Genomic DNA, 14,130 nt, shown 5'->3' with positions numbered 1-14,130 from the left:
TTCGTCAAGTCCTTATGGTCACACACTAGCAGAAACTCTGGCATTCTATAGCTAAACATATCCGCAGGTTGTTCTACCATTACTAGAATCATACACAGATTTGTTTCCTATAATTTGATAAATTATTTGTATTGATTTTTTTGGCTTTAAATTGTTTACATTTAAAACACTTTCTCCACGGCCAAAGGAGCTATAATAGAGTTTTACAGACGTTCACCACATGCCCCTCCTCACTAAGAGGTCTTGAATCTTTTCCTAGGAACAATTTGAGACTAAGGTCTGTGGTCTTGTTCTGGTTATAGATCTTGCCAGATAAGATCCATACTTTTTTGGCTGTAATTTGTAAGGAGTCTTGAGGTTTTAACTTTATGTATTTATAGCTTCATGTTACATGCTAAATGGTCTGATATTTGAGTACAGTTTTGCAATACCCAGTTACCCATAACTTACTGCTATACTTTTTTTTTTAAAAGTAAAAAAAAAAAGAAAAACAAATATTAAGAATGATCTCACAATTAATATTTTATGTAATTTATTATAATTTTATTGTATGTGGCCTATGTGTTAGTTAGCCTATGTGTTAGTTTTGCTGAAAACATTAGTGTAGCCCCCTTGGGTTTTCCTGTTGTGTCACTGTTGTGTATCTGTGGAGTGACCAGCAGAGAGAATTCCTGAGCTTGAAGTCACATGGCAGCCAGAAGCTGTAGGAGGGACTCTCATTAGGCCAGTTCAAACTCTTCTACGAGGAAGAATGATCAGGGGCCTACAGTCCAAAATGTGTGGGAAGCATTGCTCAGCTACATCATTCACCTGATCTGCTGCCCCAGTGTAGCTGTGGAGAAGGTTGAATCCAGTTACTGGTACAGCATGTGAACTGCAAGTTGGATCCTCATCCAGATACAGCAAGCGGTTGAAAGAACTTGGCATTCACCTATTGCCAAGATGACTCTATTTTTAATTTCAGTAAAGGGCCCCAAAGCTTCAGCGCACCAACTGCTAACCATCAGTCTTTAGGGTGAACCCTAAGGGTGGGTACACAGGGCTTGGGAGGGTAGTGGGCCCAGTCGGACAGCTTCTAGTGTGTTCAGTTAGCCACTGTATTATTTACTTTACTTTTATCTGCATTTATCCTTTAATACATGTTGATTCTGTTTTACTGCTACTGATGTGTATTGCAGTCTTTTTTATTATGTTCCTGCCTGTCCATCCATACTCAGTAGGGGGAAGACACTGCCACTAACATGTACCCCAACTCCACGGCTCCGGATCTCGCTGCAGGAGGCCAGAAGTAAGTCACGGCAGTGACCGGTATGGGAAAGACACCCCAGAACAGGACTACATTAGGACAATCAATTTGTTTTCTTCAAACATACACTCCAGTCATTAATTCCACTTTAACGCATATGATAGATGCATGTCTTCCCTAAATGTCTGTGGTGTCACCCTTCATTTGCCCCTTTTCCCCACCCCCAGCTATTTTCACCTGATATAATTATTGCCAGTCAGCACCAGCTATAGCTCAGCGAACACTGCAGAAAGTGCTCCATTGATTTAGATTGGAGAGCCTCCTTACCAATGATGGGGGAGAAATTGGCAGACTACAGAGGAGGAGGTTACTTTCTTTATATATAAATTCTTCCTTAGTGGGGCTGTCAATGACAGCAAACTTCAGAGCTTTTAGCTAAAGCTGGTTGGACATGTTAAGTTATCCCCAGAAGCCTACTGCGAAAATACCCATGTATCATATGTATAAATTTTGGGGCCCTTTCAATTCTTGGCCATTGGATTTACCCTCCATAACGCACCACTGTGTACCTGCTTTTGTCCAGTAAAAACAACCAACTACCATACAAAGAAGGTATCAACCCAGCCATTTAAAATTAAACCTAAAATGACTATGCCATCAAAGCCTACATTACTGATCTGTGTTTCTATTACTTACATAACAATATCTGACTAATAGCTGCAGCTGTGTGCATGTTTATTTTTTGTTCTTTGCTCTTGGTGGCTACAGCACACAGTATCTGGCAAGGAAGTTACGCCGTGTATTCTTTCTCTGCTGTGCCAGACATAGTGTGCATAGCATTACAATGTGATTTTTTTATTTATCAATATTCAATTGTTTAATTATGTATTTAAACATTTAAATCATGATTTAAAGGGGGTCTGACATCAAAGACTACATGCTCCAAGGCCAGACTGGGAATAAAAACCAGCCCTGGGAATAATTGAATACCAGCCCTGTATTAAATAATGCTATCATTGTGAACACAGTACATCTGTAGCGGTGTAGCCCCAATGTTTTTTGTTCAGAAAAGGAATACACTATGATTTTTTAATTATAATGTTTGAAAAACATATTAGTCACAAACACGTTAAATATGAATACACATAGTTCCTAATATCACTGTGGCCAATGACATAATTTAATTGGTTGGGACCAACTGTATAGTTCAAATAATGAGGGGGAAAAAAGTATGAAAGTTGAAGGAGGGGGAAGCGTGTGAGCTGCATGGATGATCAGAGAGAGTGAATGTGTGTATAAATGTATGTATGCATGTATGGATGTATGTATGCAAGTGCAGAGTCCCCTCCCTGACCATCATTATACCAACCCACCTCATAATGATGGGGTCACATAATACTGCTTTACTGACCCCACTATGTCCCCCCCCTTTTTTTTTTAAAGAATTTTGTTGCAGTCCAAGGGACAATTGCCTCCAATGTACATTGGAACGTGCATTTTTTAGTTATATTAGCTAAAAAACAGGACTTCTGTCTCACTTAAGTCCTCTTCTGGCTGCCTTTACTGAAACCAGGCAAGCAAGCATTGGTACATAAACTTCTTGAACCTGCTCAGTAGCATTCCCATTAAAGTCACTGAAGTAGCAGCCATTCATATGTGTGCTTCAGATAGCATACATGTGAGTGGCTACTAATTTCTAAGCTCAAACTAAGGGCTTGAGCGTTCTTTTAAGCTGCGTATATGATAGCTCCACCTGTATGAGCAGAAAAAAAATAATCTTTTGATATGAGGATCAATGGACAACTTGTAATTTGTGAAAAGCAGAAAAATGTACTATTTTGATGAAGAAAAATTACATTTCAATTATTATATTAAGTCCTTTATTACTATTTACTTATTTTGTTTCATTGTATGATCTTATCAAAATATACTATTATTTTTGAGCTTAATGGATAATAATAAACACTACAATCATGGCTAGGTATTAATGAATAATACATGTTGGCCAGCAGTTGTTCAATATATCCTGTTGAAGCAAAAATCTCCATATGCATGGGAGAACCGAAAGAATCCCATGTGAGATAATAGATGATAAATACATGATGGCTTAAACCTGATAATACATAGGGCAAGAGAATCCACCCCCCTGCTCCAAAAAAAAAAAACAAATCTGAAAAGGAAACAAAAATATTAAAAAGTCCCTAATGTTATTAAAAGCAAAACCATCTGTAGAAACCATGAGGAGCTAAATGGCCGAGTTCAGGAAGAGGGGAGCCAAGTGTCAGTCTGCTGGGGCTATTGCAAGCCTTACTGTGGGAAATGGAAATTGTACATTGTTGCAACACATACACATGTGGTTTTGAGGATTTATTACACAGCCAAAAATGGCACAGAAATATTTTTAAAAGCACAGACATATAATACACACTGTCAATAGAAGATGGAGGGATTACTGGATAAGACACCCACCCAACACAATCTAACCACAAATAAAGTATTTTATATCAAAACCTTTACTTTCAAGTAGAAATTTCAGCAAATAACACAAAAGCTTTGTTTTAGCAAGACAAAAAAACACAATCACCATTCAAAAAAGAATGAGTACCAAATAAATTGGCAATTGAAAAGTGTGTTTTTTTCTACAATATTTTTGTTTACCTTTTTTACTAGTATCATTGTACTTTGCATAAAAAAATCATTGTTGGAAAACCTTACTCGCAAATATTTTTTAACATTCTTGAATGTTTTGATTTTTTATGTAGTGTTAATGTCACTGGCACTTACTTTCTTTCATCACCAAACATTAAGAGGAATACATTTTGCCACAAAAAAACCACCACGTTAATAAATCAGTCATTTTAAGAAAAATAATCAAATCAAGTGTTACAGAAGATAAATATATTTCCTAAAAATGTATCATTTTAAATCTGAAACTGTTTAAATTATTTAGTGATTTTTAAAATGTGTTCTTTTAACATTTTATAATCTATTTTATAAACATGTCAATTCTGTGAAAATATAGTGTAAGCTGTGTTAAAGTAGAAATCCAAGTGGCATTAACAGAAATTAGTTTTTTCTACTTAAATGTTAGAAAATATATTATTTTGACAGCTGTGTGCTTCTTTGCCTTGTTCTGGCTTACCCTGGGTGAAGCCTTAGGCTTGAGCCCTGGGCAGCACCCTCAACCACTCCCTCTGTGGCCACCATCTTCACTGCTAAGCACCTTTTGCTGCATACAAAGAAGACTGTGCCAGCATGACGTAATCCTCCATAGTGTAATGGGCCATTTGGCAGATAAGAGATCACCTTTGTAAACGGCCCACTGAGCAGAGGCACACCAGGAGGCGTAGGGAGTGATTGGTCAAACTAGGTGTTGGTCCAACCAGAGTATAGGTACAATAGTCCGACTAGACCTTTACATTAAACCCAGCACAACCAGCAATTGCTGTGGTTGGCTGCTAATTTGTTGTGCTTTGTTCCACTCTGTGATGGGGGGGGCTTCTGATTCATGTGTGCAGGGGCCATGTTGTGGTGCAGAGAGGTTGTCGATTTATGTTGTGCGCATGAGTGGGGGGCTGCTGATCCAGGTTATGTGTTTTGGGAGAGGGTTGGTGTGGAAAGAACCGACAAATTGTGGTATGTGCTATGGGGAAGATGAGTTGGGAAGGCAGAAGAAGAGAAGAAATAGGGGGGAGGAGCAAGTTGATAGGAAGTAGATATAAGAGAGAGAGTGCAGGATAAGAGAAGATTGGGAAGAGACATGCGAAAGAGAGGGTGCAAGAGATGGCGGGAGATAAGGAAAAGGGAGGGAAGAAAAGGAAAGAACGAGAAAGAGGGAGATAAGAAAGAGAGTAAATAGAGGGATGGATGACAGACATATATATGATTATAAATAATGGTTACAAAACTGCAGACTTTTCAGCCTAAAATTGCAGTTCTGTGGGTTTGCCGTTGCACACACATTTTCACACTAATCCACTAAGCATTAATGTTCATGAGTTGTAATAACTTTATTTCTATAAGCAGTGAAACAGAATCTAGTGATAATGGTATTTCCTTTATGACTCCATTACTGCATTATCAAGATTTAAATTCTTTTTTATTGTTCCCACATCTTAAAATGGAGACTTCAAAGACAGAATATTTTTTAAGTTGCATTTCAGCAAATTTTTAATGCTAGTTCAGGATGTTCTTAAGCCCTATGAGAACCAAATAATGAGGGACACGATCAAGAAAAACAGATCTAAAACAATGAATACACTTGATATTTCTTATACATTTATACCAGACATCATATTTATCTGAAAGTAAATAGTGATTATTAGAATTTTCATTTTAAAAAAAATTGGACTCTTATGAAAAGATTAATTTAGGTGAAATTTGCCTCTCATGAAAACCAATTCGGTAAGGAATTTGGTTGCTGTGAGCATACCTAGTGAGCACCCTATAGTGAGGAAAGCTTCTGCTGCTACTACCCTCTGAGTAAAGTAGAACGTACGTTACATCTAAGCCTCTGACTTAGAAAATGACCTCTTGACATTGCCCATCCTTCCAAACATGTTTGACGTCTATATTTTGTTAAATGCCTTCAAGTACCTGATAGTTTATGTCCTGCAAGCCACATGCCATTTTTGTAGCTCTGAACTCTCTCCAATGTGTCAATATTCTTCTGGAGATGGGGTTTCCAGAACTGTACACAAAACACTATGGGAGGTCTGACCAGAGATTTGCAGAACCACTTCCCTCTTCCTTCTACTAATGCTACTCTCTATCCAACCCAGTATCCTACTTGCATTATCTGCTTCCATTTAAGTCATCAGAAATAATGGCTTCTAAGTCCTTCGCTTGTTACTGACCGAACAGTGTCCCCAATGGTATATTCTGCCTGGGGATTTTTACGTCTCAAGTGCATTATTTTACTTTTATTAACATTAAACTGCAGCTGCCACACTGACTTTTAAGTTACTTAAATAATTTGCCATTTGGGTTCCACTCAAAATACCCTGTTGCAGACCTTTGTAAGATCTGCAAAAAACCTACTTTACCATCTGTAATATTACTTAAATTTTTTTTTAAAAGTACGGATCCGAATATTAATCCCTGAGGTATTCTGCTGGCAACTACAAACTCCTGCCTCCTATCACTCAACCATTGCCTTATCTGTTCAACTATTCGCGCATCTAAACCCACAGACTGTGTCTTCTTAGGGGGACAGTGTCGAATGCCTTACTAAAATCTAGATAAGCTATATCAACTGCTCCTCCCTGGTCTATTATCTTAGCTACCCAAACAAATAAATTAAGTTAGTTTCTATATTTAATAACCTTTCGTTACCATATTTAAAGGAAAAACCCAGCCATCATATGTACTTTAAAAAATAACATATTTTCAGGTACAAATGCATGCTGGAATTCTGTGGACTTCTCCGTAAGCATTTGTCTCTTCCCCTAGGTTTGGGAAGTAACACACACATCTCCTGCTCCAAGATGATGTATTCAGCTCCAGCACAATGAAAGTGCTTTCCTGCCACTGGCTGGCTGCTTCAAGCTGCCAATCAATGGCACGAAAATGGGACCACAGTTCTGCGGTTCTGGAGTTGTAGCTTCTCCTAAAGGTAATTTATTTTTAACAGACTGTAGAATGAATACTAAAGTACATACAATGTACTTAAATATTCATTCTTCATATGTGTGGCTGCATGGGCCACTGGAGTGTCAATTTAATTTACAAACTTGTTTTTCTTTTTTTTAAAGTCTCAGCATTTGCAGTTCTCTATGCGGACATCAGAAGCCTCTTGGATTCAGATTAAAGTATTGGGGTTTAAAAATAACCGCTTTGTTGAATCAGTCTTAAAGTGTGTATATATAGAAAGTGTTAAGAATGCAAAACCTAAACACAGAACTATTGTAATAGCAGCTGCCTGCAGAACAACAAAACAACTGGTATATATTAACTCTGGTACTTCAAAGCCAACATGTACAATCCCACAACCATTTTACCATTTCCAAATCAAAATTTTAATGAAATGGTGCACCTTTAAAAAAAACGGGGAAATAAAAGAAAACACTATATAAAAAATGACTTAAATGATTACTTATATGTAACATTTAAAAGGTATAATACTGTGTGCTTATAAAGGAAATAAAACATGCCAGATCTATCATTTTCTTGCTCTGAAGGTTTAATCAGATAAAACCATAGGCATTTTTAAGAAACTTGTTTTAAGTTTCCATGAGTACCTGCTTTTGTTTCACAAGGCACTTAAGTGTTGCCAGCAAAATATCAAGGTAAAATTTTACTTGATTAAATACCATATTTGCTTTATTATAAAAAAACAAGGTTTTTTTTCCAGAAAAATCTGAGAAAACGACGTAACTCGTCTTATAATCAAGGTCATTATTTAATCAGATCTCAGATCGGCGGCAAAGCTGACTAAGCCTAGGGCTTTATCATTCATGTTCTCTCACATTCTCATTTACTGCTCTGCTTTTTCTCTTGTCTCTTTGTTTTTTGTCCGCTTCTCCCCCTTATTAGCTCCTTTATATAGGTATTTCGACAAAAGGGTGGGGCCTCTGCACACACCCTCTCCCTAATTGGCGAAACGGTGACGAAAATAAGAAAAAAGAAGAGGCTAGAGATAAAGTGGAGCGGTGGAAAAGGGTTGACAGGAACACGGAAGTGGTCATCGAAGAAGGTAGGGAGACACTGAGAGAATAAATGAGAGTGTGAGAGAGCAACAAAATGCAAACCAAAAATCAGAGCTCTACGCTTTGTTTTTATTTGTTTCATTGGGGTCACTCCTTGTTTTTGGTAATGTGTACAAATGAATGAAATTAGCAAATATTGTTAAAATTTAAATTTGTAAAAATGGTCTAAAAAGAAAGCTCTACCTGTCCTTAAAATTAAAAAAAAACTTTATAACCCCCAATCCTGCACATCCCTTTCTTACATAAATGTGTGCATGCATGAGTGCCAAAGTGCAAGTATACATACAGTATGGCAGAGAATAAGTGTGCATATGAATGAGGGACAAAAATCAGTGGTTTGGGGGTTTTTCTCATTCAGATCCAAAGTTTGGGGGGCGTCTTATAATCATACCTGGGAACTCTCCAGTCTTGACACGCCCCGCTCAAGCATCAGGTATGCTTGTCATAGATATAGCAATTAGTTATGGGAAAGGCTAGGATGTAGATTTCTAGTGCTGCAGAATAATTTGAACATCATCTTTTAAATTTTGAGTTTGTTCATGTACAGTTCACAGAATCTTACAATGTTTTGAGGAACATGGCATTTCAATTAGTTTAAATCATTTCCATTTAGAGAACCTATAAAGCACTGTGGAAATTGTTGGAGCTGTATAAATAAATGATAATAATTTTAGAGGCAAAATGCAAACACATGCTCATACAAGCTAACAAAATTTATTTATTTCTGAATGTAAGATAAATAAATGTAAATGTACAGCAGGGTAACGTTATTTCATAAAATATAATCATTGTGTTCCTGAAAACATCACATCTCATTACAAAAAGCAGGTATAACATAAATGCTGAGTTAAAGGGACAGTGAATCCTCAAAGCAAACTTTATATTAAAAGGGCTGTATTGCTTTTAATGCTAACTTTAAAATCCATTCTTTAATTTTAAAATACAAACACTGGATAAGTGTGTTTTAATGCAACACTTTTCTGATACTTGAAGAACCAGAAAGGTTCTATTAATTTGTGTTTATTTACTTTATTAACGCCTTAAGGACAGAGGTGTTTTTTTGTACCCTTCGTGACAATGGCTGTTTTAACATTTTTGGAGATGTTGCTGCAATTTTCTCCTCTCTCATTTAGTGCACCCACACAAATGATATGTAATTTTTTTCCAGCACAAGATGGGCTTCTTTTTATTTTGATCATATCACCTAAATTTACTATATAAAAAAATGGTGAAAAGTTGAAAAAAGCACTTTTTATTTTACTCATCTGCAAATCCTGCTCAAAAGATTCTAATATTTGTCCTGAGTTTAGAAACACCCAATATTTTATGTTTTTTTGCAAATCTGGTTATCCTGCGCCCTTGTCTTGAATATTGCACTTTGGGTAACCTCCTGTATATGTTGCTCCCAAACAACACCACAATGTGTTCAGCAACATCTCCTAAGTACAGTGATACCACCAATGCATAGGTTTGTCATATTGTTTGGGGGCCTAAAGGGCCCATCTACCCCCTGGACTATACTACCCTTGCTCCACAAGGAGTTTTATGGTATGAAGTGTATGAGCAGGTAAAGGGAGGTCAGCAAATGGACATTAATGGACAACCAACTATACATATGAAAACTAATATTTCTCTGCTTGTATAATTTCTTTGAAAGGGTGTTTCATACACAGTGGGTAGTAGCACGTTTCCAACAACACTTTTATAAATAAATGCTGCATTAGAACCATCATTCTTAGAACTGGTGAAGGTCTTTTCTGGAAATATGTCTTTGATCATGTAAAATGTTGCTTTAGTCCTATTTTTTGTTAAAAACACATGTCATGTGAAACAAAGCTAGCACCAATCGACTTAACTTAATGACAGATTAAGTAAGGTTTATTTTATGGAACAGTGCATTTTAGCTACATGGAAGGGTTACTACAACTCAGATTATCAATAATAAAAGTTTGTATAGCTATAGACCAAAAGGAAATAGAGAAATATATGCAAATGTTTAAGTGTGAAAAAAATGTAACATATAAATAGCAAAATGTTTATACTGATAATATATAACATTTCTTTCAAACTCAGAATTCAGTAAATACAAAATTATATTTATATTAATGTTGGCCTCGAAGGCCTGGCCAAACTCATAAAACCATGTCTTTATGGACCTTTCTTTGTGTACAACTATATAGACAAAAACTATTGGGACATACCTCTTATTTATTGCAATCATGGTTTGGTCCCTTACTTCCAGTAAAGTAAAATGTTAATGCTTTAGCAAATTAAGACATTTTGGAAAATGCTATGCTTTCAACTTTGTGGGAACAGTTTGAGGAAGGCCTGTTTTTATTCCAGCATCACTGTGCCCCAGTACACAAAGCAAGGTCCATAAAGACATGGTTGGAAGAACTTGACTGGCCGCACAGAGCCCTGACCTCAACCGCATCAAACACCTTTGGGATGAACCGTGAGTCAGGCCTTCTCATCCAACATCAGTACCTGACCTCACAAATGCTCAACGGCATTAAAGGGCAACAATTCCCACAGAAACACGCTGAAATCTTGTGAAAATCCTTCCCAGAAGAGTGAAAGCTAAGCTGCAAAGGGGGGGACCGACTTCAAATTAATGTCTATGTATTTAGAATATGATGTCATCAAAGTCAGGGCCGGCCCGAAAATGGAGCCGAGTAGGGCAACCGCTCCAGGCGGCACTTTTGAAGGGGCGGCACTTTTTTTTTTTTTTAAAGCGAAAGAGAGAGAAAGGGGCACCGAGTGGTTTTCGCTTACAAAGCTGTCAGTACCCGCTCGGCGCCCCTCTCTCTCTCCTCTGCGGCGAGTCTCCCTGTTCGGTCTCGGTGCCGAACATTACAAGCCGGCACCGAGACCGAACAGGGAGACTCGCCGCAGGACTGCTGAAAGGTAAGTACAATGGGGGGTAAGGGTAGATAATGGGGGGGGTAAGGGTAGATAATGGGGGGGCGGCAGGAACGGAGGGAGAGAAAGGGTAGATAAGGGGGGGGGGCGGCATTTTAAAATTCGCCCCAGGCGGCATTTTGCCTTGGGCCGGCCCTGATCAAAGTCATTACAACAAATAATGTTTCATATGTTCACAGTTCAAACACCTGATTAGGGAAAGGGGTATACTGAGAAAATCGGAGTGGGTAGCGCAGGGGGTGTCCCATTCCTGGCGAGTATTGTCCCGTGACTTTGGTCCTTAATGTGGTCATTACAACATGTGTTTTTCTTGGATATGAGATGCCTCTCCTCCCCAGTAAGTAACTATAACCGACTTAATGGATCATTTGCAGTTTCCCTGTACCAGCTGTGTGTACACGTGCATTACTTAAAGTTTGAGGCAAGCACATACTACAGACTGGATCTACTATTACTTTCACCAACATGTACCAAGGCAAATGCACAATTCAAGTGCATATACAGGACACTATAATTTATTCTTTAGAGGGTTTAGTTGCTACATGGATTATAAATCAGCACCACTTGCTTTGTTACTTTTGTAAACAATGGCTATTATGTCTAAAGATCTCCCCATCACATGAAATCAATTATTGTTAATATATAGTATTGTAGAAAGGTTTTAATCAGTAAAGTAAAAATTATTTCAAAAATAGACATGATAGTTTATCTTCGTCATTTAACAAAATGCAAAGGAAGTGAACAAGAAAAGTCAGAATCAAATCAATATTGCAGTAGACCACCGTTTGCTTTCAAAAAACCCCATCAATTCCTGTGTATATTTACACAAAGCCACTTGCACTGAAACATCTGTGAAGGAGGAATAAAACTGGGTGAGGAACAACCAAACGAATTAACAAGGTGAGGTTGCTGAGGACAGTTTAATGTCAAAAGTCATGACAAGACTGAGCACAGTAACTGCATCAGCAAGGTCTCTCCCAGACAGAAATTTCAAGGCACACAGGGATTTCCTGGTGTTCTGTCCAAGCACTTTTCAAGATAAATATTGATTTGATTTAGATTTTCTTTGTTTACTCGACTTGCATTTTGTTAAATAATACAAAAAAAATATGAACGTATCTATTTTTGAAAGTATGCTTACGTCACAGCACTTTTTTCACAGTACTGTAAGTTTAGTTTTTTGTTTTGATACATAGATCCATATTTTTGCTTCCTTTTTGTATCCACCCAAACCCAATATCTTTTACCCCTCTTAATTAAGTTGACTTGTCCTCAGATACTGACATATTTCATCATTTATGGTCCTCTCTGAACTTTCTTTCAAAATTATATTTTTAAACAATTTCATAGTGATACCGTCAAACAAAATTCAACAAGTCATCTACTAAAAGGACTCATTTCAACATTACAAATTGTAGAAACATAAATATATCAGTTTCTAAGGCATGATTTCAGTTTAATTGTAGAACATCCTGTAGATATATCATCACAATATATTAATATAATGGAATTATACATAAATTAAGATTCTGTTGAAACTCAATTCTCACCTGAAAGTTACCAAAGCAACTTCCTCCTGGCAGAGTAACATAACACACAAACGGAGGATCTGGGGATGGGACCGATTCATAAACAACCAAACTTTCGCTTGGAAAAGCTGCCTTCCTCTTCTCTTTAGTTTCCCAGAAATCTTGAAGTAACGCTACCACGTTCACTAGAGAAATAAAACACAACATGGAAAATGTTATATAATATTGGTAAGAAATGTTGGAATGGTGGATGCCTATTTAAAAATGTAAACAAAAAAAATGACGTGCATTAGATTTTTACTTGAAAAGGCCTTTTTTTTAACTCTTAAAGAAGTATTTAAATGGCTAAATATCCTTACCTAAACAAAGACGATCAATGCGCATTAATGTTTTCAGCAAACTGGGTTTCAGTGTTGGTAGCCCTTAAGATAATGGCTTGAGCATATTTAAATCAGCATTGCGTTACTCATCATGCTTTAAAGAAATCAATGGCACTCTAAATTCATGCAATATCTTCTTATTAAGAAACGTAAGGTATTTTTTATACTATCCGTTTCCTTACGTTTATATATATAGCATGATCTATAGAATTGTCATCAGTGATTGCACTTGCTCGCTGTAGGTATACTCATCAATGGACCTTGTTACACACATGTATATGCAGTCCATAAAAGGGGATTTAAATAAATTATTACCTTATTTCATATAACTAAAATAGAAAACATTTGTTAAAACAATAGTCGGGGTGGTGTTTAAATGTTATAGATTTATTACACACATACAATATTTTTTTCTTTATACAGTAAAGCAAAACAATGACATATTAGCATCAGTAACCATATCAAGCTAAACAGCCTTTAAAACAACTGTAGTTATTTAAGAAAATTAGCTAGTAAGCTTGTTTCAGCTGGTTATGTTTTAAATGACCTTAAAATCAAATGTCTGTACAAATAAACAGAACACTGAGTGATCTAACAGCTGAAAAACTGCAGTGGATTCCCAATGAAGAGGTGAATATGCAGACATTTATGTGATTCTGAGAATAACTTTGTATTACTCATCAGGAATCAACTATACCAGTTTTGGTTTCCAATGTAATTGTAACTTATACATCAGATAACCTGACTATGTATATATATAAGTTGTTTCTAATATGGCGTGAAATTAAAGTTATTCATGTCATTTAAAAAGCTTCCTGCTTCTTTTTTAGCTTGGGGTGTTCTGGGGAAATATGTCACAAATGGATTGAGTCAAAACAGTAACTGGCAATATGTGAGGCTAGTGACAGAATACAGATATCAGCTACTTGTGGAGTTGGGTTTTGCTTGGCTGAATGATGTTGATACTGGAAGAGAACTAATGGTAAAAGACAAATAGCTACTCCAAACCTTGGAAGTACTCTAGAAACCCAGTATTTAGAATACCAGGTATACTAGAATAATATTCTGAGATGATGTATAACGAATGATACACTGTGAGTTTATGTAATTGATGCAATCAGCCAATAAACTCTTATATGTGATATTTTAGTGTATTGAAGAAGGTGAAGTCGTGGAATAATCTGCTCAGATATAAATAAACAATCAATCAATATTATGCGGATGAAGAAAGAAGAAAGCAGATTGAAAATTGAAGAGAAGGGAGAAGATAGAAGATGAAGAAGTTGCGGAAGTTGAAGAAGTCAGCAGAAGCGAAAGTGGTTGGCACAGAAGCTAGGGAAACATTT

The 14,130-nt window shown here is 36.8% G+C and overlaps 1 protein-coding gene across 1 annotated transcript in view; it reads right to left on the bottom strand.

Moving 5' to 3' along the window:
• Positions 1-12,788, bottom strand: part of LOC149303021 (protein limb expression 1 homolog) — a 42,105-nt gene extending 29,317 nt beyond the window's left edge. The window contains exons 1-2 of the mRNA XM_089481745.1: positions 12,764-12,788; positions 12,426-12,589 (exon numbers count right to left, since the gene is read on the bottom strand). Of these exons, the coding sequence (XP_089337871.1) occupies positions 12,426-12,589; positions 12,764-12,788 (189 nt within the window). The remainder of the gene's footprint in view (positions 1-12,425; positions 12,590-12,763) is intronic.
• Between the last annotated feature and the right edge of the window lie 1,342 nt (positions 12,789-14,130).

Source organism: Sceloporus occidentalis, unplaced genomic scaffold (genome assembly GCF_023333645.1).
Source record: "Sceloporus occidentalis isolate IW3139 unplaced genomic scaffold, rSceOcc1.0.p SCAF_16, whole genome shotgun sequence".
Taxonomy (NCBI): Eukaryota; Metazoa; Chordata; class Lepidosauria; order Squamata; family Phrynosomatidae; genus Sceloporus; species Sceloporus occidentalis.
Note: the sequence above shows the minus strand (reverse complement) of the source record. Positions and strands in the feature narration are given on the sequence as shown.